This window comes from Colletotrichum gloeosporioides (genome assembly GCF_011800055.1).
Source record: "Colletotrichum gloeosporioides strain Lc1 chromosome Unknown consensus_19, whole genome shotgun sequence".
Taxonomy (NCBI): Eukaryota; Fungi; Ascomycota; class Sordariomycetes; order Glomerellales; family Glomerellaceae; genus Colletotrichum; species Colletotrichum gloeosporioides.
In genome coordinates, this window is record NW_025544664.1 from 744,397 (window position 1) to 768,531 (window position 24,135).

Here is a 24,135-nt window from a genome sequence, read left to right on the forward strand (position 1 = left end):
GGAGCCGAGAATCGTACCACATGGCATTTTGTGACACCGCAACATTGAGGGAAAGACGCCGTGTGTGGGAGAGGAGAGTACCTGACGGCGGCGGGCGGCAACAACTCATGTTTCCCATCTGATGTGCTACCGGTTTCTGTCGCCAACGGTGCATCGCATCATTGTCCGCAGGGCGATGCCGGGCGGCTGCCAAACCGATCGCCGGCCGTTCGTGTGTGCGTGCATGTGTGCGTGCTGGGCCTCAGAAGCTTCTGGGCCGTCTTAGGCCTGGCATCACTCTGCGGGATACTGGCATCATACCTACATACAGCACAAATTAAGGGAAAAAGGTGCCGGTGCATGTACCTTTTTTGTTTTACCGCCAAACGGACGACAACCAGACCGCCTGCGTGCTTGACCCCCCGAGGAAGGGAAAACGTAAGGCAGGGATGGGTGTGATGCGATGGCACGAGACGGAGATCTTCTTCTCTCTCGCGCATTCTCACAATAGAAACTAATAAAGTGGGCAAAAGGATGGATGGCATGGCATCGCCAAGCACACCCAACAAGGTACCTGGATGGGTTAATGGAATGGATGGGATGGATTTGGTGATGGGACGCGGCTCCATGGTGGCTGCGACCGGGACTGTTGCGACGACGGCGGGAAACATGATGCCATACCATTTGGAACCACGCACCTTACGTACAGTACCTAGGTAGACACAACTTGTTTTGTTAGAGTGGTAGCGGGTATCCATTAATGCTGTTTCTGGTTTTCTGAAGCTTTCGGTTTTGGTTGTACGTGTCGTGGTCTCGTCCAGTCAGTCTGCGCGTCTCCATTCACGTTTCTTCGTTCTTCTGTAACCGGGCGTGGGCTGCTGTGTGTCCCGTCCGGCGCCCCTCCGTTCCCATTGCGACGCCGTGCCCCTGGCGTTGCGCAATTGTGGGCGACCGGGCACTAGTTTTAGGGTGCGCGAATCCGCCCATCGAGGTTTAAAACGACACAGGCAGCGCGAAGGTGGTTGTTCCCTGGAGCGGTCAGGTACATCGCGATGTTACTTTTTTGGTCGTTTCTTTCATGTGGCCGGCCAGGCTCCGTACCTTGGGTGTGAATGTGAGGACGGTGAGAGGTACAGTACTTGCCGCCAGTGAGTCTGTGAGCATCTTAGGTAAAAGCGGAAGACGTACCGAGGGAAGGGAATTGGGTGCTGTCCTGGCTGACCGCCGCCGCGCTGGGCTGCCCGCTACCGACAAGGGGCGCGATCAGGCGGGAGCATCTCCGGGCCTCCTACAGGAGAGTGACAGGTCTGGAAACTGAGATGGGAATCTAACGGAACGCCGTGGGAGGTTGTGGCAGCCGCTGGTGGTGAACTGGGACTGGTCTCCGGCCCGGTACGTATTGCTTAGAACTTGGTGTACCTAGGTAAGTACGAATACTCTTCTGAGTACACACACGTGGGCCCTATTACCCATTGTAAGTGTCATGGCTCAGGAGAGTGAACCAAGGAAGGTCAGGAGGGCAGTCGCCTCGACCCATGGGCAGGCTATGCCATGCCATGCCCAGTGGACAGCGGACAGCGGACAGTGGACTCGGTCCTTGCTTGGTTTGAGCAAGTGGTTGCGTTGGAGGGCGCTGTTGGCTGGGCGGTCCGGTCATGTTGGCCCCAAAACCTAGCAAAGTACAGTACATTGTGGTGTGCAGTGTGTGCTCACACCCTCAATGGGCGAGCCTGGCAAGGTACTTGTGCTGCAGTCGTGGTGTTTGCTGGACCCTCAGTGGAGACTGGCTGGCTGGACTCACACTTCTGCCCCTCCAGGGATCGCAGTTTTTTCTTCCACAGGCTTCACATCCCAGGCTCACCTCAGGCAAATTGACCAGCTCTACAGCGGGCTCCAGGGAGCGATGCGCGCTGGGCTGGGCCGTGTCAAACGCTAGAGCGGAGCTGTCTCGTCAGGTACCCTCCCTTTCCATGACACATAATTACTCGATGAAAAGCTTGACCATCACGAGCTGGCGAGACATAATAACGCGACGTCCTGCTTTGACGGAGGCAGCTTTATTAGAAGAGCTGAGCTGTGACCACTTTTTGCCCAAGAGATCTGCTATTGCCTCTTGCTCTTCACGATACCCTCATCCATCAACGACACAGCTGTCTACGTCTACCAACAAAGACACGAACAACACATACACACAAGACCGCACTAATACGGAAAAAAGCCTTCCCCACCTCCACTTTTGCTCGCTGCATCTCATCTGAAGCCGCCGTTAAGCGCTGCAGCTGCACCCCAGTCACAGTCATTCCCATCACCGCCGTCGACTTACACGGGGCCAAGAAGAACTTTTTCCTTTCACGAGAAAGAGAAAACGAAGTCTTTTCACCACGAGATCCTCTTTTTTCGTCTTCGACCGTCTCGACTCAGACCACCCACCTCGTTTCGAACGTTTCGTTTCTTCTCCCTCGTGGCAGGCAAAAAAAAGTCATTGCGAGCGAGAACGAACACCACCAACCAGCCAGAAACGACAACGAAGACAGCCTGAATAGGGCAACAAGAGACGACATCATCTGCGCGCCACATCACACACACGCGCGCACACCACACACGCCCAAGCGAACCAAACGCAACTCTACCCATCCCACACCCCGCATCTTCCAACATCGCTTTGGCCCTTCCAGCTTGAGCAACGCAAGGAGCAGATCTCTCATCTGCCCTCCTCCACCACCACCGCTACCTAGCCCCAAACAAGCTTCCCTCTTGGCTTGCACGAAGCCCCAAGGGCAGAAAACCAAACGGGAACAGAACAGGAGAGACCACAGACCTTGCGCCTCGTCTTTTCCCATCCGGCAAGGGTTCGAGAAGACCCAAAGAGAAGACGACAAAGCGACCCCCTCCATCCGTCACTTGGACTTGAGCAACAAAAAGTACAAAGGGACTCGACCCCCCTTCCACCCACCAGACTCATAGGTCAAGGAGACAAGACCAGCAGAAACGAACATCAGCAGACCTCGACCTCGCGTCCCTCCTTGCAGGCTCCTCTTTTTCTCCATTACCTGCCCGTATCCCGCAATATCCATCTCAGGTCATCACCTGTGTGTGTTTGATCTATTGCCTTTTCCACTTACACACTCTCGCCTTACTCACCGCCCTAACCGTACCGGGCGGCCTTCGCCTTGCCTCGACTCACGAAAAGCGCGAGGTACCTCCTCCACCGAGCTTACTGCGCCCAGGCGCCCGCGTCTACCTCGCCCGTCCTTCGGGATCCGGCGAATCGTCTATTTTTCTCTCTTGTTCCCTTGTCCGCTCCCTGAGCCTGGGAGCCCTACTCCGGCGACGGGCCCTGCGCCCAACGTCACACCACATCATCGTCCCAGACACCACCCCCCCTGGTCGTCACTCTCGGTTTTTTCTTTTCTTGAGTCGGTGGTTCCATTACCCATCTTAGGCCCGGCCAAGAATTAAATAGAAGCGCCCTGGAAGCCGCATCGAACCGACCCAGCCAGATCCAGCACCACCTAAACAGCCAAATAGGCAATCCGGGGAAACCCTTTCCAACAACCATAACCATGCCCCACCGAGTCGCCAATTTCCTGCGCAATTCCACTGAGAACTTCAGTGTTTCCGCAATTGCAAACCTCAAGACGAAGACCATCCGCCACCAGTCATCGACACAACACCACAGCACAACAAACGTGCAGGACCAGGGCTTGCTGCGCAGGCTACCCCTCGACCGCCACTCCTCCTACTCTTCCGATGACGGCGAGCACATCCCCTACAACAAGATGTTCGCCGCTGAGCCCCCCGCCGTCGAGCACCTCAAGGAGAAGAAGCACCACCACCACCGCATCTCGCTGCCCTTTGGTCGCTCCGCCAAGGACTCCCACGAGAACCCGCACGCGAAGCTGGACTGGAAGATCGAGAGCCCGCCCATCGTCTTCTTCGGCGATGCCGAGTCCTCCACCGGCGCCCTCGTCTCGGGCCAGATGTTCCTCGACGTCAAGGACGAGCACCTCGAGGTCGAGGCCTTCGAGGCCCGCCTCAACATCCACGTCCACCACAAGCGCCCCTTCACCAACCACTGCAACGAGTGCCAGAACCAGTACACCGAGCTCAAGCGCTGGACCTTCCTCGCCCACCCCACGACCCTGAAGAAGGGTGTCCACCCCTTCCCCTTCTCCATCCTGCTCGAGGGCCACCTCCCCGCCTCCATGGACACCCCGCTTACCTCCATCACCTACGAGTTCAAGGCCGAGGCCGTCCTCCCCAAGAGCGGTTCTCAGGCCAACCACCCCATCAAGTTCGAGCAGAACTTCGACGTCAAGCGCTCCCTCACCCAGCCCGAGTTTCCCCACCACTCCGTCCGCGTCTTCCCCCCGACCAACATCAAGGCCAGCGCCCACTACAACCAGGTCATCCACCCCGCCGGCACCCACAACGTCTCGTTCCGCCTCGACGGCCTCACCACCGCCAACCAGACCAACAAGACGGTCGAGTTCTGGAAGCTCAAGAAGGTCACCTGGAAGCTCGAGGAGACCATCAAGACCGTCGCGCCCGCCTGCGACAAGCACACCCCCGCCGGCACCGCCACCACGCCGCCGACGCAGCAGAAGGGCGCGCCCCGCACCGAGACCCGCGTCCTCGGCGAGAAGTACATGCACGACGGCTGGAAGAGCGACTACACCTCGACCGACGGCCACGTCGAGTTCGAGTTCGACTACGGCGTCATCGCCGGCAGCAGCAAGCACTCCCACGGCCCGCGCTACGCCTGCGACGCAAAGTCCCACGACGGCACCGAGGTCTCGCACGCCCTCATGATCGAGATGGTCGTCTCCAAGGAGTGGGCGCCCATCGGCAAGCCGCACCTCGCGACGCAGACCGGCACCGGCCGCATCCTGCGCATGCACTACCACGTCATGCTCACCGAGTGCCCCGGCCTCGGCGTGAGCTGGGACAACGAGGCGCCGCCCGTCTACCAGGACGTGCCGCCGTCGCCGCCCGCGTACCCCGAGGAGCTGCAGCGGCAGCTGGGCCATGCCGGCGCGGAGGTCCCGCCCGTGGAGTACGAGAGCCTCGAGTCCCTGGACGGGCAGACGCACAGCACCGAGGGGTCCGTCAACGGATCTACATCATGACACACCACCAATCTACGAATGCGACATGAAATCTTATTTTTATAGAGTGGAGGAAAGCATAATGTGTTAAGAGGTGGAAAACTACTTGGGAAAGCGAAACTGGGAAAGGAAAACAAAAAGTTATTTGATTTGGAAACCATTTATTATTTTGGATTTTTACGCACATTATACCCCTCGGACAACGACCGGGCGCCATTTACACCTTCAGTTTACTGTCGATATTTGTTGGATACTTTTGGAGAGAAATATTTTGGACTATTTTTGTTACGTTTCAAGAATAACGGTGAAAGGGTTAAGTGGAAGAGACAGATGATTTGAAGCATTGCAAGGCGTTGTTAGTTTCGGTTGTGATGGGGCGGGCGAAGCACACTTCCGCGAACGGGCTTCTCAGCAGCCACTCTTGATGTTTCTTTTCCAACAGCGAACATAGACATAGTAATTACATCACCATTCTCAACTACGTTTACGTTCTTCAATCTCTGAATACACGCTTGTGAACTATGATGATTGAATTCCGCAAGTTGCGCAAGTAATTACGACACAGACAGAGTACGCAACGCAAGCAGCAACTTAGTGTGTTGCATAGGCTCGCAAGTGCAGTTACAAAGTCTACGTGGAGACTTCTTAGACGGGTACTTCTTTTTTTACTTTTTTGCACTCGATCGCGATGGATGAGCCGTGCTGCGATTCATTGGCAACGAGACAACTACCAACGCCCGCTCATCGAAACAGCAGACCCCGAAGAAGAAAAAAATTCAAACATGCAAAAGAAGTTGCCCCTCCTTGAGTCAAGTGGGATGACATGTGAAAAGGGCGCGCGAATCGGGGATGAACCCTTCCCTGGGACGTGGGCGGCAAGTTCTAGCCTGCCTGCCTGCCTAGAAGTCCCCTGTTGTGCGGCTCAAAAAAGCGCATTGTCCACGTTGTCTGGTGTGTTTGCACTGAATGTGCCAGCGGGAAAGAGGGACGGCTAACGGGAACGGCTACGGGTTCTGCATGAGACGACGAGATGGTTGGGATGTGTTGGTGTGGGAGTGAGAAAAGTTCGGAGGGAGGGGGTTGATCTTATGAAATTGTTACTTGATGGAAACTGGGCAGAGTTCTAGAACGCAGCGGCAAGCACTTTAAGGCTTGGGAACGCTGGGAGCGCTGGCGCGGTTAGGTGTTGTCGCCCCTTGGTCTGAGCTTTTTTTCTGCTCAAGCACATAATGGGTTAAGGTAAGGTACTTTGCATCGAATCGTCACGATGACCGCGGGGGCGGATTACGTTTTGGATTTCTGTTTGGAGGTTTGCTCCGAGACGGCGGTTAGTCTTCTGTAGCACCAAGTCTGTCGGGCCGCGGTTGGGTGGCAGTGGCGGGTTTGCGGTTGAAGAGAGCAGAAGCGCTAACTGGGAACTTGCAGCGTGGTCTGGAACGTTTGTGGATGAACAGGAGGTCACAGCTCGGTGGGTGCGAGAATGTTTTGGCGGTGGAGCTTCGTCATGTCACGACGTGGACGTTGTCGCGGGTAGTTGCAGTTTCGAGACTGGAAATCCATGCATCAACAGGTAAGTAAGTTTAGGCGGGAATTGAGCGCCGAGACCTAGGATCATTTGCGTTTGTGGGCGCCCTGGTAGACGAAAACCAGGCAGAGAGAAAACGGAAAACGTTGCGCCCAGATGAGGCAGCTGCACCCGCCTGGCTTTGGCTTTTGGGGGATTGCGCCATTGCTGCCTCGCGGGATGGGATGCGTTCACGATGGCGCGGTGTAAGCTTCAATTGGCGGGGTCGGCCTCGTCTTCGGGCAGCCGACGGTACGCCGCCGGGCACGTTTTCGCGTGAGTTTCCATGGAAGTGAATGAGGGAGGGCCGGCGGCAGGTGCAGACGCTGTAACCGGCGCACCGGGCCGGTGTGTGTGCCAGCTCCAACTCCTGTGGGCAAGCACCGCCCAGGCCGCAAGGCCGCGCGCAGGCATCGGGTGGCATTCCGGGAGGAGGGGTGGCCGTCGGGAGTTGAGTTGGGTGTCGGATGTTTTGGAGGCGGGGCGGCGCCCGCCAGGGAAGGCAAGGCATCGTGAACTTCCGTCGAGTCACAAAAGTCAGGCCGAAGTCATGCCAGAAGGCCGGGAAGGTTTGCGCCCTGTGACGAATCGGAGCCGGCCGCGACCACCGCGTGTTTTCTCGAGACTCAGCACATGCGCCGGGCAGGCGGCGGTGACGGCGGCGGAAGGTCCAAGGAGGAGGGCGTTTTCCATTACGTGAGAGGATGCGACGGGAGACGTGCCGGGGAGACCTTCCGAAATCTATTACCTTGCCCAATGTCAATGTGCCTTACCTAAGGTACTTCTCAGAAGCGGTACGCCGGCGAGCGAGCGAGCGAAACGAACGACGACCGGCTTGGAGCGGGCTGCGTTTGATGATGCAATGCCATCGTGGTGGATCTCCGTTGTGAAAAGTAGAATACTTTTTCCTTTTTTTTCATCAGATGGAGTCTCTGCTGGGTTGTCCTTCTTCTTTTGACTCAAGCTCGACGACGCTTTTCGCGCGGTTTTAAACGGAACGGAGGCTCCGCTCCAGGTCCCCTTTGGTTCCGTTTCCCCTGCGCCAGGCAAGCACTTTAACCTACCGTCCGGGGAAATGCGAAATTCTGCTAAAGAATTTTTTTTCTTTCCTCCCCCACCAGAGGTTCTTTCTTCGTTAATTGATGCAATCGATCGAACCGTGCCCAGCCCACTTGGTGCCGTCTCGTCAAATGTCCGCATTGGATCGGTTCATACTTTCCGACGGATCTTCGCCGGGGCGTCCATCTCTCAGTCTCAGCGTCACGGTCTCCATTTGCCAAGGATTCTCTGCCTTGAGTGTTGTAAGCACAATCAGCGAAGATGACGGCGACGCAGGAGAAGAAACGCTCGGCGTGCCCACGCAAACCCACGCAAACGGAGAGAGCGAAAGGCAAAATGATTTGAGCAAGTTGCAGATTAACAGAAAGGTTTCTGGTTCCCTGGCGATGGCCACCATCTCGATCGTTACGTCAGGAGGGGCGGCGCGACTCTGCAAAAGTTGGTTGTGGAATCCACATGCAATCCCACTCCGTGGTAACACACAAAAAAAGGTACTGCATCCTTGTGGGTTTTTCGATGGGTACGGTGAGTCAGAATATCCACCGTCGACAAAGACCTCTGGGGCAAACAGCGCGCACACACAAACGGCTGGAAAATAGCAAACACAATCATCAGAAGGGGGAACATACATAGAATCACATTTGAGGTCCGGCAGCAACGATCTCCACCACCGGAGATGGGTCTCTGCGGGATCGTCCCAGAACACCCAACAAACATGGCCGGCTGGCGCAATGGTAGCGCGTCAGACTTCTAATCAGCTTCATGTCCAGTGAAGCGGATCAGTTGTTCATCTGAAGGCTGCGGGTTCGAGCCCCGCGCTGGTCAGTTCTCTTTTGCATGTTGCAATTTCTGTTATGGATTTTGACTCGAAATCTTCATCAAGTCGTGGGCTTGCAAAAAAGGCTCAGCAACTTTCTTTTTGCTAACAGTTCGTTCGGGTGGGGATCTACGGGTAGTCTTACGTCTGAGGTGTGAACCCGTTTGTGAGCTTACAAGTCTCTACTGAGAGAACATCGTTTCTAGTGTTTTTGTAACTTGATATGCTGGCTTCACCCCTGTGATCAGCTGTCTGGCGTCATTTACACCGACAAATCTTCGATATCTGGTCCAATTCAATACTGAGGTAGACGCCCCGATTGCCAGCGTCATCATAACATTTTATAGCAGTTTCATCTCGAACTATGTACAAGACAAGTAAACGCTGTCGCTTTTTAGCCTTGCTCAAATCTCCAAGTCAAACGGGGACAGCTTAAGTGGTCTCTTGTTGTCACATCTCCTGTGTTGTAGGCACCCGATATGGCATATCCAAGGCAAGAGCTTGCTTCCTCACCCAAGTCGCCAGATCAAGTGTTCATCCACTATTGCACTGCTTCAGTACACCGACGAGACCTCCTCTCTGCCTTGAAGTCCCGTCTCTGCTTTAAACCTGCAAGCACACGCCTGGACCGGGGCCTTGCTCTCACCACTTGCCCGTCACAACCCGTACCCTCACCCGAACACAACCACATTCTTCCCCTCCCCCTTGCCCCCGAGGTACTCCTGCCTCATCTCCTCCGCCTGCTCAATCCTCCACTCCTTCATCTTCACCTCGACGCCGTGCTCCGCCACCAGCCCCAGCAGCTCCTCCGTGTCCTCCCTGCTCGCGACCAGCGAGCCCACGAGCGTCAGGTCGCGGAAGATGACGTCCTTGTACGTCATGGTGATGCCCGCGTCCGGCTGGCCCAGCAGCACCAGCGTGCCGTGCTTCCGCGTCACCGCGGCGGCGAAGGCGAACGCCGCCGGCGCGTCGGTTGCGAGGACCGTGGCGTCGAGGCCCGGGTACGCGCCGCCCACGACCTGCGCGATTTGCGAGACGGCGTCGGGGGCGGGCGTGGTTGCGAGGATGGCGAGGTCTGGTTTCAGGGGGTACGAGGCGGCGAGGTCCAGCGCGGACTGCTTCACGTCGATGGCGACGACTTTGTAGCCCTGTGGACACGGTCAGTTGATGAAGAGAGAGTGAGAGAGGTGTGGGTGCGGACCATGGCCTTGGCGAGCTGCGTCCCGATGTGGCCCAGCCCGCCGATGCCGACGATGCCGATGGAGCCGCCGGGCGGGACGGCGGCGCGCTTGATGCCGCCGTAGATGCTTATGCCGGCGCACATGAGGCAGGCGGCCACCGGGTAGGACATGGCATAGGGGATCTTGACGGTGAAGCGCCAGTCTCTGGATAGATTGTCAGCGTGTGTGTGTGTGTGTGTGTGTGTGTGTGTGTGTGTGTGTGTGTGTGATGCCGGTGGTCAGCAGTCTCGAGCGATGGGGGGAAGGAGAAACGAAAAGAGAACAGAGAAGAACAGGAGGGGGTTTGCTGAGGAATGGTTTGTGCGTACGCAACCATGTACTCCGCCCAGGCACCGTCGGTGGTGATCCCCTTCATGAGCATGTTGTCGCAGTAAACCGGCCTCCCGGCCTTGCAGTCGGGGCATTTCCCTTTGGGACAGAAGTCAGCGTCGGCGGTCCATCATCGGTCGGCGAAGTGAGTGTGTTCATGACGACAGGCTCTCTCTCTCTCTCTCTCTCTCACTCACCACAAGCACCTTCAAAGTTGATGCACCCCACGCAGTCACCCTCCTTGAAGCCCTGCACCTCGGCGCCGACCTCGATGACGACGCCGGCGGGCTCGTGGGACCCGATGACGGGCAGCGGGGAACCGAAGGCGCCCTCGTTGACCATGCAGTCCGTGTGGCAGAAGCCGGCGGCGCGGACGCGGATGAGGAGCTGGTGGGGCTCCGGCCGCGGGACGGGCACGCGGGAGACGGCGTACGGCGCGTTGAAGCTCTTGAGCTGGATGGCCTTCATCGTTTTCGGGAGCGGAGCCATCGTTTTGGTTGCGGTTCGGCCCGTGGGAAATGGAAACTGCCTGCTTTCTGTAGTGAACTCTATCTCTCTGTCTTTTTGTGAAGTGAGACTGTTGAAGTTGCACCTGGGTTGTATGTAATATGATTTCCGTGCATCGCGGGGTAAAAGGGTGAGGTAAGGACAGGCAGGACGTGGTGGTAGGTGCTTTTGTTTGGGCAGGGGGAGCTTTGATTGTCAACGTCATGGCGGGCGACCCGGCGAATCCGCTGAATGCGAAGAGACATGGCTGCGCTTGCGGTTGCAGTTGCCCGTTGTCCACAATCGATCCCTGATACACTAAGAGCGAGAGGATATGACAAAACGGCGCCGAAGTGAGGCAATACGACGGCCGAACGACGCTCGGCTGTTCAGATGTGGAAGTCGGTTTGCGCGGCGCTTACATGCATCGCGACGATGCCTCGCTGGACTTGTCAATATCCATTTTTGGTAAGCTATGCTCACACAATCACAAGCCCCGCTGAACTCTGAACCACGAGCAGCCTGGGCGCACATGTGGCTCATGTGGCGCTGCTGCTGCACCAAGCGAGCGTCTTCCGTTCAGCCGCCTCCGCCGCGCAACGGGCATTGATAACGGGCAATTGAATATTCAGCGCGAACTGGCCGACTCTTTATTCAGTGCCTGGCTGTCGACAGGTCCGCTTTGACGGAATACATGTCGCGGCATCAAATAAGCAACTGAGAACGGGATATGGATCCCGATATAATGGTAATCCAGTCTTACAAAATCGCGGGAAAGTCCCCCGGCGCCTTAGGGCGTCGTCCCACCCCGGTCACGCGACCGGGAGAAAAATCGGCGTCCAAACAGCACGGCGGGGCCCCGCCGGCGATTTCCATTTCAAATCAAGCCCGCATTTGCAGCCGGCCCCGGAAGTGGGTCCGCCGAAGCCAGCCGAAGAAGAAAAGGCTTAGAAATACAGCACCGTCTGACTAATGCCCCTCTTCACTGGTTGACGGTGATGCAATCACCAAAGGGTGGTGTCACTCACTCCCGGCCCGCACTCCGATCTGTTTTAAAAAGGGGGGCGGCCTTCTTCACCCCGCACAGCTCTTCTGCAGATACCGCAATTGGCATCATTGCATCCTGACACCGGCTCTTTCCGAGACCTCTCCTCTGTTGTACTACGAAAGCCGTATTATGAGCACGATCCTCCGACGAGCACCCCAGCTGACAAGACGCACACTTCCCCGCATCACCCACACCACAACACAACCCCGCCACCAGCACATCGCAGCCATGACCACCGGCGTCTTCCGCTACGTCGACCCGGCGACCCTCGCCGGCGACAACAGCAAGCCCTGGACCAAAGTCGACACGGACGTGACCTCCTTCAGCCGCACCGAGCGCCGGCGCTCCGTGACCAACATCCGCGACGCGGGCGCCGACACCTTCGGCACCGACGTCTCGGGCTTCGCCGTCTACCACGCGCCCGCCGCCGAGAAGGCCTTCACGGACGAGAAGGCCGTGCGCGAGGGCTACTACGCCGAGGTCGAGGCGCTGCTGCGCGCGAAGCTGCCGGGCGTGAAGAAGGTCGTCATCTTCGACCACACGGTGCGCCGCCGCGACAAGTCGAGCCCGCGCCAGCCGGTGCAGCAGGTGCACGTCGACCAGACGCCGCGCGCGGCCGAGGTGCGCGTGCGCCGGCACGTCGAGGACGCGGCGGAGGCGGAGGAGCTGCTGAAGGGGCGGTACCAGATTATTAATGTGTGGCGGCCGATCGGGCACCCGGCGACGGACTTTCCGTTGGCGGTGATTGATTGGCGGACGACGGTGCCGGAGGACTTGGTTGCGGTGGATTTGCTGTATCCGAAGAGGACGGATGGGGATGATGATGATCGCGGGAAGGAGGTTTTGCCTGATGAGACGCTGGCGAAGTCGATTGATGGGTATGAGGTCAAGGGTGAGTTTTGTCACTTCTTTTGTGAGGTTGGATGAGTATGTGCTGACACTTTGAGGACAGGCGAGACGTATGCTATTGCGCCGAATGACAACCACAAGCTGTACTACATGAAGGACATGACGCCCGACGAGGCCATGTTCATCAAGTGCTTCGACTCGAGGAGCCAAGGGCTGCCGGGAGGCAGACACGGCCTTGCGGGGCTGACGCCGCATACAGCTTTTGAGGATCCTGCTACGCCTGCCGATGCCAAAGGACGACAGAGTATTGAGGTTAGATGTTTGGTATTTTATGACGATTTGTCTCCAAGGGAGGGTGCTTTTAGAAAGTAAAGATTTGGAAGAGCAGCATAAAGTTCAGCCTGGTATGAGTAAAGAACATGACAAAGAAATGAGAACGTAATTCAATGAGAATGCCAGCAGATATCCCCTTGTAGGGAAGGCGAGCTGTGAGCGTATGGAGGTGTTATCCAAAGAGTGCAATTTATAAGCAACATTGACAAGGGGTATCTAAATATGTTGATAACATAGGTATGTACAGCGACCGACGTAGTTGCAGGAGCAGCAACTTGACAATATCCAGAGTTGTATCTTCAAAGATAGTGACGATTGATCATCATGCCTCCTAGTTCGACTGGTAGACGGCCACGTAGGCGGTCTCCATCATGCTTCCGTAACCACCCAAGGTGTTGCCGTCGGGGTTACCGGGCTGTCATAGTTAGCAAAACTCCCTTCCCATCAGATCATTCGAGGAAACTCACCCAGTTGCCTCCCACAGCAACATTCAAGATAAAAAAGAGCGGTGCGCGCGCAAGCGTGTTCCAGATGCTCTCACTGCCGATCCGCGCGCCGGTAATCTGGTGAAACTGCACCCCGTCGCGGAACCATGTAATGCTCTCCGTCTGCCAGTAGTTAGACCTCCGGTCGATCTGCACCCGCCACGAGTGCCACCCCTGATCCGGAATTCCCGTCGCCGCCCCGATCCCGTTGGGCTCGTTGCACGCGCCGCCGGGGTTGGCATCGCAGTGCACCGTGCCGTACCCCGTCAACACACCATTCACCGTCTCGAGGATATCCAGCTCGCCGCAGCGCGGCCACCCGACGCCGTTGCGGATCGCGTCGCCGAGCATCCAGAAGGCGGGCCACATGCCCTTCTTGTTCGCGATGGCGTTGTCGCCGAAGCGGATGTAGCTCTCGGCGAGCGTGAGGCGGCCCGCGGCGGGCGTGAAGGTGTACCTGGACTCGATGCGCGCGGAGGTCCAGCCGTTGGAGGCGGCGGCGTCGCGCCAGGGCACGATCTGCACGGTGCTGCCGCCCGAGAGCTGCAGGTTGGCGCGTGAGGTGGTGTAGTCCTGCAGCTCGTTGTTGACGCGCAGGTTGGTGATGATGTTCCAGTTGGCGGTGTTGATGGCGGCGCCGGCGGCGCCGGCGAAGTTGTCTTGCCAGATGCGGGTGAAGCCGGAGTAGGAGGGGGCGTCCCAGGCCGCGACGAGGGCGGCCGGGAGGAGGAGGAGGTGGTGGAGGTGCATGTTTGGTACAGGACTTGAGGAAGGAATGTGTGTTTGTTTCCGAGCCTTTGTGTGTAGAGAAGGAGTGTGTTTGCGATAGACTTCAAGAAACAGGAAGGGACAGTGAGAGACCAAAGGGCTTTTTAAAAGAGGGAATGAAACGAGTCTATCGTGAAGAGAATGACATGTCTTGGAAAGCAAGATCACGATGGTGAGGACAGTCGCGGGGCCAAGCGCGGTGGTGGGTTGAAGGAGTGCTCATGAGAACAGGATGACAGCGGTCATCATGGGACTCGGCTGTTATATACAACGACCCCATATTGAGAGCACCCCATATCGAGGGATAGCCTCCGCGAAGAAGAAGATGCCGTGCCGGCCAAGGGCAGCTTCGGCCCTTGCGGCGGAACAGTTTGCTGGAACAACACCTGCAGGACCAAGTCCAGACCGCAGCTGCAAGGTGCCTAAATGCTTGGGGGATGAGGAAAGACACTCGTCTTTCCTTTTCCAAGTTGACAACAGCCCCCCCTCCCCCGAGTCTCAGGAGATCCATCCAATCTTCAGCAGCGATGCTGATTCGAAAGGAAGGGCGGATGGCAGTCTGGCTCATATATCCTTGGCCCCTCTGCTTCTGGGCACCCGGTTCTGGGGTTGCACAAAGGTCCATGCAACATCAGATGGACACGCTGCTGGCCCCTTCTTTGGACCCCACGAGAATAAGGAAGCACGCGGCCGAGGCAGCGGCGCGCTGCCTCGAGGACAGCTCATCTACACCGACTGATGGTGGGAGACCTATATGTCGTAATGTGTTTCCCTTGCTTGTTGCGCCGAGGGCTCGGCCACGCAGGACACATGTCTGTGGCGGTCATTGTTCCCGAAACAGGCATGGGGACATCTCGACAAACGTGCGTGGCCTGGAAAAGAAATGACAAAGGGCTTGACTGGGTAACCAATGAAGACGCCCAGAAGCCAACAGCCCGGATCTGGACTTTCTGTTCCCCCAAGACGGCTTTCCCCCCCGCCCTGGGGAGGATGTGTCGGCAGAGGCGTTGTTTCAATCTCGAGGACCTGCCAATCACTGACGGAGGATGCGGGTCCTTTAAAGAGGCGCGCCGCCCCCGGGAAAGTGTGGATGATCTACGCTCACTCGGTACCAGCGGCGCGGCCCATCTCTGGGCGATCTGGTTGGTGGGAATGGGACGGGCTGCATCGCTCTTTTCCAACACCCTTGGACTGCCCACGCGGGAAGTGGCATTCGGCTCAGCAAGCCCTTCCGGGTGACCCCTGAAAAATCCCAAAGGCAATCCACACTTTATTTGCCTGGCTGGCCGCTCTTCCTTCCCGCCTTTCGCCAAGCGGAGGGAACGCTGGTGTGTTTTCGTCATGGCCAGTCACGTTCGAGATGGTGACCAAGCTTGGGTGTTGGCGAGACCACGAATCAGGCGCAGAGAGATATTGGACGGCTTGCGTGCGACGAGGGGGCCAGTCAGAAGAGAGAACGGTACCTGAACGCCACCGCGCTAGCGGCAGTTGTGTAACTAGCGCCGTCATGTAGCAGCTGCGAGATCTAGACAGAGCGAGTGCGGTACTTTTGTGGTAGGTGAACAAACTAGCCTCGTCTGCCCCCCTTGGGTCGTTGGAGGGGGGTTGCAGTTCTCGCGGTTTGGGATGAATCATGGGAAAACATGCAGGTCAGCGACAGCAACATGAAAAATGCACGAGGGGGCCAAACGGGGGCCAGCTGCATCTTTGACAGGTGTCTTGGGAGGTCTCGGCAGGGAGTTTTGTGTGTTTGCTGCCCTCTCTTGGTATTGAGCCAGTGGGCAGCTGATGTTGGTGCGGACCAAGCAGAGCGAGGTTTCAAGCAAATGTTGGCAAATAACGGGTATTCGTCCAAGTTGAAAAAGAACAGTAGACTTGTAGCAGTGCATGTGAAAGTGGTCGATGGCACCTTGCCAACATCGGAATTAGGGCGGGTGAGAGGCGGCTAAAGCGATGTGGGCGGCATCCCTCAGTTGGCCGCGGTTCGGGCTGTGATTGGCCGGTTATTTAAGTGCAAGGGGGTCGTGATCCTGAAGGGGAGCTGTCCCAGTGGTGGTGCTGCTGATTGCTAGGTCGTAGCCATGCGATAGCCCCTGGGTCGCTAACATGAAAGCGCCCAATAAGGGAAGCACAAATCTCCAGAGCGGAGGAAAAGATCCCATGGTGATTTTTTTCTCGTCGTGCGTCATGAGAAACCGTCATGATTCATGGAGGTCTTCCCATTGAGTAAGAGGTTTCCGGCGTCATGACATGCTGCAGTCACCAGCTCCGGGTCACTGGGGCGGCACCTGGTGGCCCCTCATTTTGGTGTCTCCCGACCGGTGCGCCGGCGCTTACCCCACACTTTGTGCCGTCTCAGATTCGGCGCTGTCGGGCCCATTTCGGGGTGATCGTCGCATCGGACGGGTCAGGCGACCCGGTCACGAATCTCACTCGCCTCTCGGCAAATACAATGTTCTAGAATTTTTCGACGGCACTGCTGTGTGTGCTCCTGCTAAGCCGAGGCTGCGCTCGCAGCGCCGCATCCGCGAATACCCTCACTGATGTTATCAATTGTGGGACAGAATTGCTTTTTTGCGATGCATATTCCAGGTTTTGGATGCCCACGTGACGTCTCATCGTTGCGGTCGATCTCCATCCCCCTCTTTTGATGCCTTGACTAAAACCCCGCATGTCTGTTCAAGTCTTGAATGTAGTTCTGTATCGATGCTATTACTTGCGATAATTTATCTGTCTTCTCTCGCTACCGTGCACTGCACCCGGAAGTGCTACCTATAAATCAACATGTCATATGCCGGAGTTGGTCCGGTGGTCGAGATTGACTCTCTCGGCGAGGAACCGGACGTCAACGGCAGCCGAAAACGGATTCAATCGGATACAAACGATAAGACTGGCTCGAAAATGATCAGAGACCACAGATCGCAAGAGTTGGATGAACTAGGCGACCTGACCTTCCGCGTTGGACCGGAGCAATCAACCTTCAAAGTATGCTCCAGAACCGTCGCGCGCGCATCTCCGGCCTTCATGAGGATGCTCCACGGACGCTTCAAGGAATCTCGCCCGGAGTCAAGCGACTGGATCGTGGACCTGCCCGACGACGACACCGAATCCATGCAGATCATGCTAAACATGATGCACGCGCGCTTCGATTGGGTGCCGCAGCGCATCTCCATACAAGAACTCTACGAAATGCTGGTTCTGGTGGACAAGTACGACGCCCTCGACGTTATTCGGCCCTGGGCTCGAGGATGGGTTGATGCCGTGAGTGACGACCTGGATCAGCCTGCGCTGCTTTGGATCGCGTCGGAGTTGGGCGATTCTGCGCTTTTTGGTAAAGTGGTTATTGAGATCGCGACAAAGTGGACGGTTGACGTGGACGGCGCCATCATCCCTCCTCCTCCTCCTTTTGTTTGGGAGCGGGCAGCTTACGTACAGAAAGTTGAGAAAACTGAGCCGCTGTGGATACCCGAGCATGGATACCAGAAGAGAACAAGCCCTGTGACTCTGGATTTTATGAGAAGTCTGAAGGCGCCAGAGCTGGCTGGTAAGTGAGGCCATCATGTGAAGAAGTACATTTACTGATCCGCAGCTTCGGTAGAGATTATCGGTCATGCTCGCAAAGAACTGCTGATGTTGGAACTTCTTCCATATTGGTCTGTTATCCAGGAAATCCACACTGGTGGTTACGCGGACAGACTCATTGATGCAGAGACGATGGATGGAGAGATGTGTCTTGAACATGCCAATGACCACTACGATTGTGGCGCAACCCTACTATCCCGCCTATTGAAGGGTTTCCATAGACTCAATCAGCGGGAGCAACTTCCAGTTGGCAACGGCTTGCAAGGCTCAGGTTTCGCCCACCACTACCGAAAGACGGTCACAGCTTTGAGAGACACTCTGGCCAAAGCCACGTTCATCGAAGAAGACCACCCCATGGTCTACGAAGGAAAGACCTGTGATGGCTGTGCGGAATGGATGGATGAAACTTTGCAGAAGGAAGAGGAAGCGAGAGATCCGTCAAAGATACTGTCATCGATTCGCTCCGTCAGCGAGGACCACCAAGAGTATATGGCTCAACGAGGTGTTAGAACGGGACTCTACGTTGATCATCCCGAGGACAAGGATGGAAAAAAGGACTGAGGGACGGCCAGAGAATGAGCTCCGGCATGGTGTTTGAGTTTTTGGTGTTAGGCAGAGCGGCGCATACAAGGTGGCGCTTCCAGTATCAGTAGTAAACTGCAAAGTCAGCAACAGAGTCTTAGACATGTGAAACATAAACAAAGCCTGATAAAAAAGGGATGACACAGCGTCCTGACGACGAAATGGACCTCAGCTCTTTGTACTGTTCAATACGCTCACGTAAGACTTCGCTTCGATTCATTTTACCATGTCGATTAACTTCATAGCTTCCTAGGTCTCTTGTATGCCACTAGTACGTAAGTCCCACAGCCCATCAACATTGAGAGACCGCCAAACAGTTGGGCGTACAGATAGTTGCCGTCGTTGATGGCAATCAAGCGCCCTCCAATCGGTGGCCCCGTAAAACAAGCCACACCAACCACGGCCAAAACCATGCCCACTTTGGTACCGACCCTCGTAGGGTCGGTACTCAAATCACCTACAGCAGCCGGAAAGAGACTCTGAGTAGCATTTGCAACGATTCCGTAAACGACAGCCCAGCCAAACAGTCCCCCGGTGGAGGAGACTCCCGTCCAGCCAAGGATGAGAATACCACTTACGCCAACGACAGGAATCAACGTGTTCAAGATTCCGAAATATCTGTCCGCGAGCAGAGCTGGAATCACACGACCGAAGAGCCCAACGCCATTCATGACAATGATGGAAAGCAGCGATTGTGTCAATGAGAAATCCAGAACTGAGCGACCGAAAATGCCAATCTTGAAGTGTCAGATGAAGGAATAATATGCATGAGAGTTAGGACTCACGTAGAAGTACGCAAAGTAGATTCCCCAGAGGGCAAAGAATGAGCCAACGGCGAACAGCGAATACGGCAGCTCAGTGAATGCACGGAAATCAAATAACGAGCGAGGTTTGCGGGTGACAACGCGCGTCCTCGTGAAGCACAATATCATCATTGCGTTGAACGTGATGACGCACCCCATGATGATGACGGTCCATCTGAACCCCAACCTCGGCATCGCGAAGTAAGCAATGATGGGGAACACCATGCCGCCTGTTGAGGCGCCGCACGTCGCCAACGAGACAGCCAGAGCGCGGTTGTTCTTGAAGTACGTTGGAAGGATGGAAACGATGGGGGCGAACAGGAAGCCGTGCCCGAGGCCGCTGCAGACACCTTGGGCGAGAAAGAGCTGCCAGTACCGCGTTGAGAAGGCAGTCAGGAAGACGCCTGCGACTTGGAATGCGCAGCCGATGCTCAGTGACAAGCGGAAGTATCCCGAGTCGACTGTCCGACCTGAGAAGAAGCCGACGAAGTTGAGCAGGAACATCTGCATGGACCCGATCCAGGAGATGTCTGAGGCTGTTCGCTGCAGCTGCTCAACGTAGTACTGTTGAAAGAAGCCAAAGCTTTAGCAGGTCAGCATGATTCAACATCAACATTATCAAACTCACGATGTGATGTATCCCCAGCAATTGAAGATGACAAGATGGCCCATGGCAACCTGCGTCCAGGCCAGCAAACCACCGTCTGGAGTGTCGCCATACTGTCGTTGCTGGTCTGCCACAGATGCTACCGTAGCAGACGTGCGTTCACGGGCATCTGCGCCCATGATGCCTGACTTTGAGCAGACACTGAACCTGTCGTTAGATGCTTGGACATACCTTCATCGAGGAAGACGAGAAGCGTGTAAGTTCGAGGTGTTTGTTTCTGTGATCAGCTGACTTGGACGACGAGCTCAAGAGGCGGAAACGAGGAGCGCAGATCGCATCGACTCATGCAGGTCCTAGAACAGCTAGAACGGAACACTATCAAATGCAACCTTACCTTCATCCTGGCGCAAGACGACATGCTGCAGGTTGTATTTGCCGACGGCTTTTCAACGTTGTCGGCAAAATCGAAACCCCACGATGGCGGCAAGATTGTCTTTTTTCGGACCGGTCCGCGATGTCATGCCAGGGACCCAGAATGGCGTCAGATCGAACGACAGGGGCAAGCGAACTCTAAATCTGCATGCCAAGAGAAACACGACTCAGCTCAGAAAGAAGTCCCGTGTAAGTGCCTGACCAATCGTGATGAAATATCAGCCAGTGACAGGAGCAGGTAGAATGCAGTCCCTCCGGTCGAGACTACGACGGACTGGCCTTCGACACAGCTGATAATGGTTTTGCGACTTTCATTTTCCATCATTGTGGTATCTTTGGGCCATGTTGCCGGCTCAGCTTTGCAGCTGGCCGGTACGACGGCCTTTTTGGGCGGCAACACATACTGGATTGAACCACAGGCTGTCGGGAACCTCCCGAAAGACATCGTTGCCAAGGCTTTCTACAATCATACGGACGCCGTGGGAGGGTTTATTCCTTTGAGTGTAGTTCACTCCACGAAGCTGACTGTGGGAGCGCTTGAGAATGAGTTTGCCCGTTTCCATGCACGGGATGATGTCTGGAATCAAGAGTTTTCGAGTGGTGGGTGATATCTTATCCGCCAAACAAGAGAACTGCTGATAGGTCCCAGTCATTTACTCCCAAATTGCCGATGATGGGGAGGACAAAGGCGTATCCGTCAAACAAGAGGACGAATGGACTCTGGTCATTGACCAGCTAAGGAATGAGGCGCAAAGGATTGCAGAAGGACCATACTTTCTGTCCTTGGAAGGGACTTTTCATAGAGTTTTTCGACTCTATCCTGACTCCCAGGCTGCGTTTTCAGAGACCATCTACACCGATGTACGTGGAAACCACTCAGTCCTCCCTGCTGGTCTTGCGGGCGGAGGTCTCGCGATTGCAGCTCCGTCACGCCTTTACTACAAAGCAACCCCGGAGAAGCCGCTGGCAGGCGTTCGTCTCGGCGTCAAAGACATATACGATATCGCAGGGATCAAAACTGGTAATGGTAACCGGGCATGGTACAACCTCTATCCTCCTGCAAATCGGACCGCACCAGCGGTACAAAGCCTCATTGATGCGGGCGCTGTTGTTATCGGTAAGGTGAAGACAGCCCAATTCGCCAATGGCGAGTTTGCGAACGCCGACTGGATCGATTACCACTCCCCGTTCAACCCTAGAGGAGACGGGTACCAGGACCCCAACTTCTCCTCTGCCGGCGCTGGAGCAAGCGTCGCCTCATACGAGTGGCTCGATATCGCCCTTGGGTCTGACACAGGCGGAAGTATTCGTGGCCCCGCCCGAGTCCAGGGTCTCTATGGACTGAGACCCTCCCACGGGGCAGCATCTCTGGATCACACCCTACCCCTGGCTCCGGAGTTCGACACGGCCGGGCTTATCGCGCGGGACCCCGCTCTCCTTCGGGATGCGTCCGCTCAGCTTTACGGAGTTTCGGTGCATTCTTCCAGCGAATTCCCCAAAAGCCTGCTCGTAGAGTATTTTCCCGATGGCCTGAGTCAGGAGACAACAGAAGCTTTGGACCGATTTCTTGATGGATTGAGGGACTTCCTTGGAACCCAGACAATCACGCAATTCAACATCACCAAATTGTGGCAAGATTTACGACCGCCCGCGGCCCCCGAGACGCTCAACGGCCTGCTCAACACGACCTACGCGACCCTCATCAGCCGACGCCAGACCGAACTGGTCCGGGACCCGTTCTACGGCGACTACGGCCGCCTGCACGACGGGCGGCTCCCGTTCGTGAACCCGGTGCCATTGGCGCGCTGGGCCTATGGAGATAGTCTACCAGAATCCGCAGCTGATGATGCCGTCAGAAACATGACGTTTTTCAAGGATTGGTTCCAAGACGTGGTACTCAAGCTCGATAACAGGACATGCTCGTCGTCTATTATTGCGTACACCAGTCCGCCAGTTACTCAGTACAGAAATGTTTACCGGAGCCCTCCGACTATTCCTTTTGGATTCGCAACCTCATATCTGAGCGTGTTCGCTGGGGTTCCAGATCTCGTCATTCCAGGTGAGTGATGCAATCAGGCTTATGCCGATCCAGTACTGACTCATTCCTTAGTCGGTCAAACTCCTTACAACTCTTCCATCACAAAGCATGTCGAGAACCTGCCTGTCACTATCAATCTGATAACCGCTGCTGGTTGTGAAAACATGCTTTTGAGTCTCGTCGCTGAGCTAGCAAGGGTAGGCTTGGTGGCCCCAGCGGCGGTCGGAGCGAGCTCAGTAGACGGCGGAGAGATTCTGCGGAGATTCTAGGCTTGGAGAAAAGCTCTCCAGGGTCCCTGGTTGTCTGATCACGCAAGATCAGACTCACCGAGAAAGGCAAGTGGTGTTTCTGCCAAGAAGCACAGGGTAGTATCAACTCGGTAACCCTGGTGGCCCACATTGTCGGTATTGCTGTCGTAGATCCATCGACACGAGGTCTTGAAGATTGTCTACTGGGTGACCCAATGGCGCAATCAGCCCAATCCATTGTCAAAGTAGTTGGAGATAGCTTGTTCATAGCCCTGAAGATGAAGCGACAGTGCATGTAACATCACTGATAGCATGTCAAAGACTTCTATTTATTTGACAAAGCATCATTCATCGATAGTTTCCTTTTTTGACCGTGACCCCCTTAGCTGCAATGGCATCACTATCCCAGCCCGAACTCGAATCCATCCTCGCCGTTCTTCGACAATTTTCCCAGCATGAGGCACAGTCCGCCACCAATGAGCGCCCTGCCTATGAAGCAGTCGTAGCAAACAGACTGCGGGAGTTTGATGAGGCTGGGGAGCCGATATCTCTGCTTCTTCCAGCGTTTCCTTGGAAAAACCCCAACACTGACAAGGTATTGGGCCCAAGCCCAGATTTGGGAGAGGAGCTAGGATTGGCTAGACTGAACCATCTTTGCAAAGAGGTTGGGAAGATTTACCCGCGCGGAGCACGTCTGATCCTGGTTGCGGATGGCCCCGTTTACAATGGTATGTCCACTGCTCACCGACGCCACCGACGCCACCGACGTATGACTCGTGCTTGAGGAATGACAAGCTCACATGGGGATGTCTAGATCTTCTCGGTATACCAGACGCAGACTACTTTGATTATGGAGTTCAGCTTCGGGAATTGGCAAGACGAGAGGGGTTTTCACACATCCGATTCGTTCGCTTAGTCGACGTGCTCGGTCTTGGAAACGGCGATGCCATGTCCAAGGATGAACATCTCGCCATTGCTGATGCTTGTCGACGAGAGATGGAGCAGAGGTTCCTCGGCCCAGACCTTAGCGTCCAGGGAGAGGTCAGGGCCCACCCCGACACAGCGCTCACGTACCAGAAATACGTGAGATCTGCGCGGGAGGATCTCCGCTGGGGTCCCGAGGTCGAACCTCATATCACATCAGACGCAGCCAAGTATGCATCTGAGACGGAGCGGATCGCTGAGCGGATGACGCAGAGGCTGCTTGTAAGCAAGCTGGCCCGAGTTCATGCACGTAACCCTTACTGATCACATTTTGAAAGGCCTATGAAAGAGCCCTCGAACACAAGTTTCCACAAGTGATCAGACTATCCATCCACCGATCAACGGGGAAGAATAAGATCTCGATTCCGCTAATACCACAGCCTGGCGAGTTCGGACTCACACCTTGGCACTCCACTCTCTTGGTGACAGCCAATGGAGAATTCCGCACAGAGTTGTCCAAGGATATACAAGACACGCAAAAGTACGAAATTGTTGAGCGGGACGGGAAACCATACTTTGTGCGCGAGAAGCATTCAGATTTTGACTGGCCGAGTCATGTCACAATACATCACAAGTATGACGGCCTAATTATCTTGGAAAACACTTCAGAGGGTGAGAGCGATAAGCTGTTGACTCATGAGCTCGAGCTGAAGCTGGCGAGTTTGGCCCTCAGACCAGGTGTCGTAGAGGTTCGAGGATTCAAGACGTTGCATGCTAAAGTGTAAATCCGCACGACCTTATTATTTGTCACTAAAATTCTGAAGCAACACTCTTCGAATGAAGAGCCATTCCGGCGCCTATTCGATGCCTGAA

The 24,135-nt window shown here is 55.8% G+C and overlaps 7 protein-coding genes across 7 annotated transcripts; 4 read left to right on the plus strand and 3 right to left on the minus strand.

Moving 5' to 3' along the window:
- Window positions 1-3,542: 3,542 nt before the first annotated feature.
- Window positions 3,543-5,108, plus strand: GCG54_00006517 (uncharacterized protein; the record flags this gene model as incomplete). The annotated part of the gene is made up of 1 exon (XM_045406517.1): window positions 3,543-5,108. The coding sequence occupies one exon, from the start codon at window positions 3,543-3,545 to the stop codon at window positions 5,106-5,108; it is 1,566 nt and encodes a 521-aa protein (XP_045267809.1).
- Window positions 5,109-9,198: 4,090 nt separating this feature from the next.
- Window positions 9,199-10,566, minus strand: GCG54_00006518 (alcohol dehydrogenase; the record flags this gene model as incomplete). Its single annotated transcript, XM_045406518.1, has 4 exons — window positions 9,199-9,675; window positions 9,729-9,912; window positions 10,077-10,176; window positions 10,275-10,566. The coding sequence occupies 4 exons, from the start codon at window positions 10,564-10,566 to the stop codon at window positions 9,199-9,201; spliced, it is 1,053 nt and encodes a 350-aa protein (XP_045267810.1).
- Window positions 10,567-11,839: 1,273 nt separating this feature from the next.
- GCG54_00006519 (Aspirochlorine biosynthesis protein N) lies at window positions 11,840-12,832 on the plus strand (the record flags this gene model as incomplete). Its single annotated transcript, XM_045406519.1, has 2 exons — window positions 11,840-12,503; window positions 12,564-12,832. 2 exons carry the CDS (start codon window positions 11,840-11,842, stop codon window positions 12,830-12,832), a joined length of 933 nt encoding a protein of 310 aa, XP_045267811.1.
- A 292-nt stretch (window positions 12,833-13,124) lies between these two features.
- On the minus strand, window positions 13,125-14,028 carry GCG54_00006520 (uncharacterized protein; the record flags this gene model as incomplete). Its single annotated transcript, XM_045406520.1, has 2 exons — window positions 13,125-13,208; window positions 13,261-14,028. 2 exons carry the CDS (start codon window positions 14,026-14,028, stop codon window positions 13,125-13,127), a joined length of 852 nt encoding a protein of 283 aa, XP_045267812.1.
- A 2,802-nt stretch (window positions 14,029-16,830) lies between these two features.
- GCG54_00006521 (uncharacterized protein) lies at window positions 16,831-18,189 on the plus strand (the record flags this gene model as incomplete). Its single annotated transcript, XM_045406521.1, has 2 exons — window positions 16,831-17,590; window positions 17,636-18,189. 2 exons carry the CDS (start codon window positions 16,831-16,833, stop codon window positions 18,187-18,189), a joined length of 1,314 nt encoding a protein of 437 aa, XP_045267813.1.
- A 260-nt stretch (window positions 18,190-18,449) lies between these two features.
- On the minus strand, window positions 18,450-19,799 carry GCG54_00006522 (uncharacterized protein; the record flags this gene model as incomplete). Its single annotated transcript, XM_045406522.1, has 3 exons — window positions 18,450-18,947; window positions 18,996-19,596; window positions 19,642-19,799. The coding sequence occupies 3 exons, from the start codon at window positions 19,797-19,799 to the stop codon at window positions 18,450-18,452; spliced, it is 1,257 nt and encodes a 418-aa protein (XP_045267814.1).
- Window positions 19,800-20,348: 549 nt separating this feature from the next.
- On the plus strand, window positions 20,349-24,047 carry GCG54_00006523 (Glutamyl-tRNA(Gln) amidotransferase subunit A; the record flags this gene model as incomplete). Its single annotated transcript, XM_045406523.1, has 6 exons — window positions 20,349-20,652; window positions 20,702-22,111; window positions 22,163-22,287; window positions 22,748-23,066; window positions 23,255-23,544; window positions 23,601-24,047. The coding sequence occupies 6 exons, from the start codon at window positions 20,349-20,351 to the stop codon at window positions 24,045-24,047; spliced, it is 2,895 nt and encodes a 964-aa protein (XP_045267815.1).
- Between the last annotated feature and the right edge of the window lie 88 nt (window positions 24,048-24,135).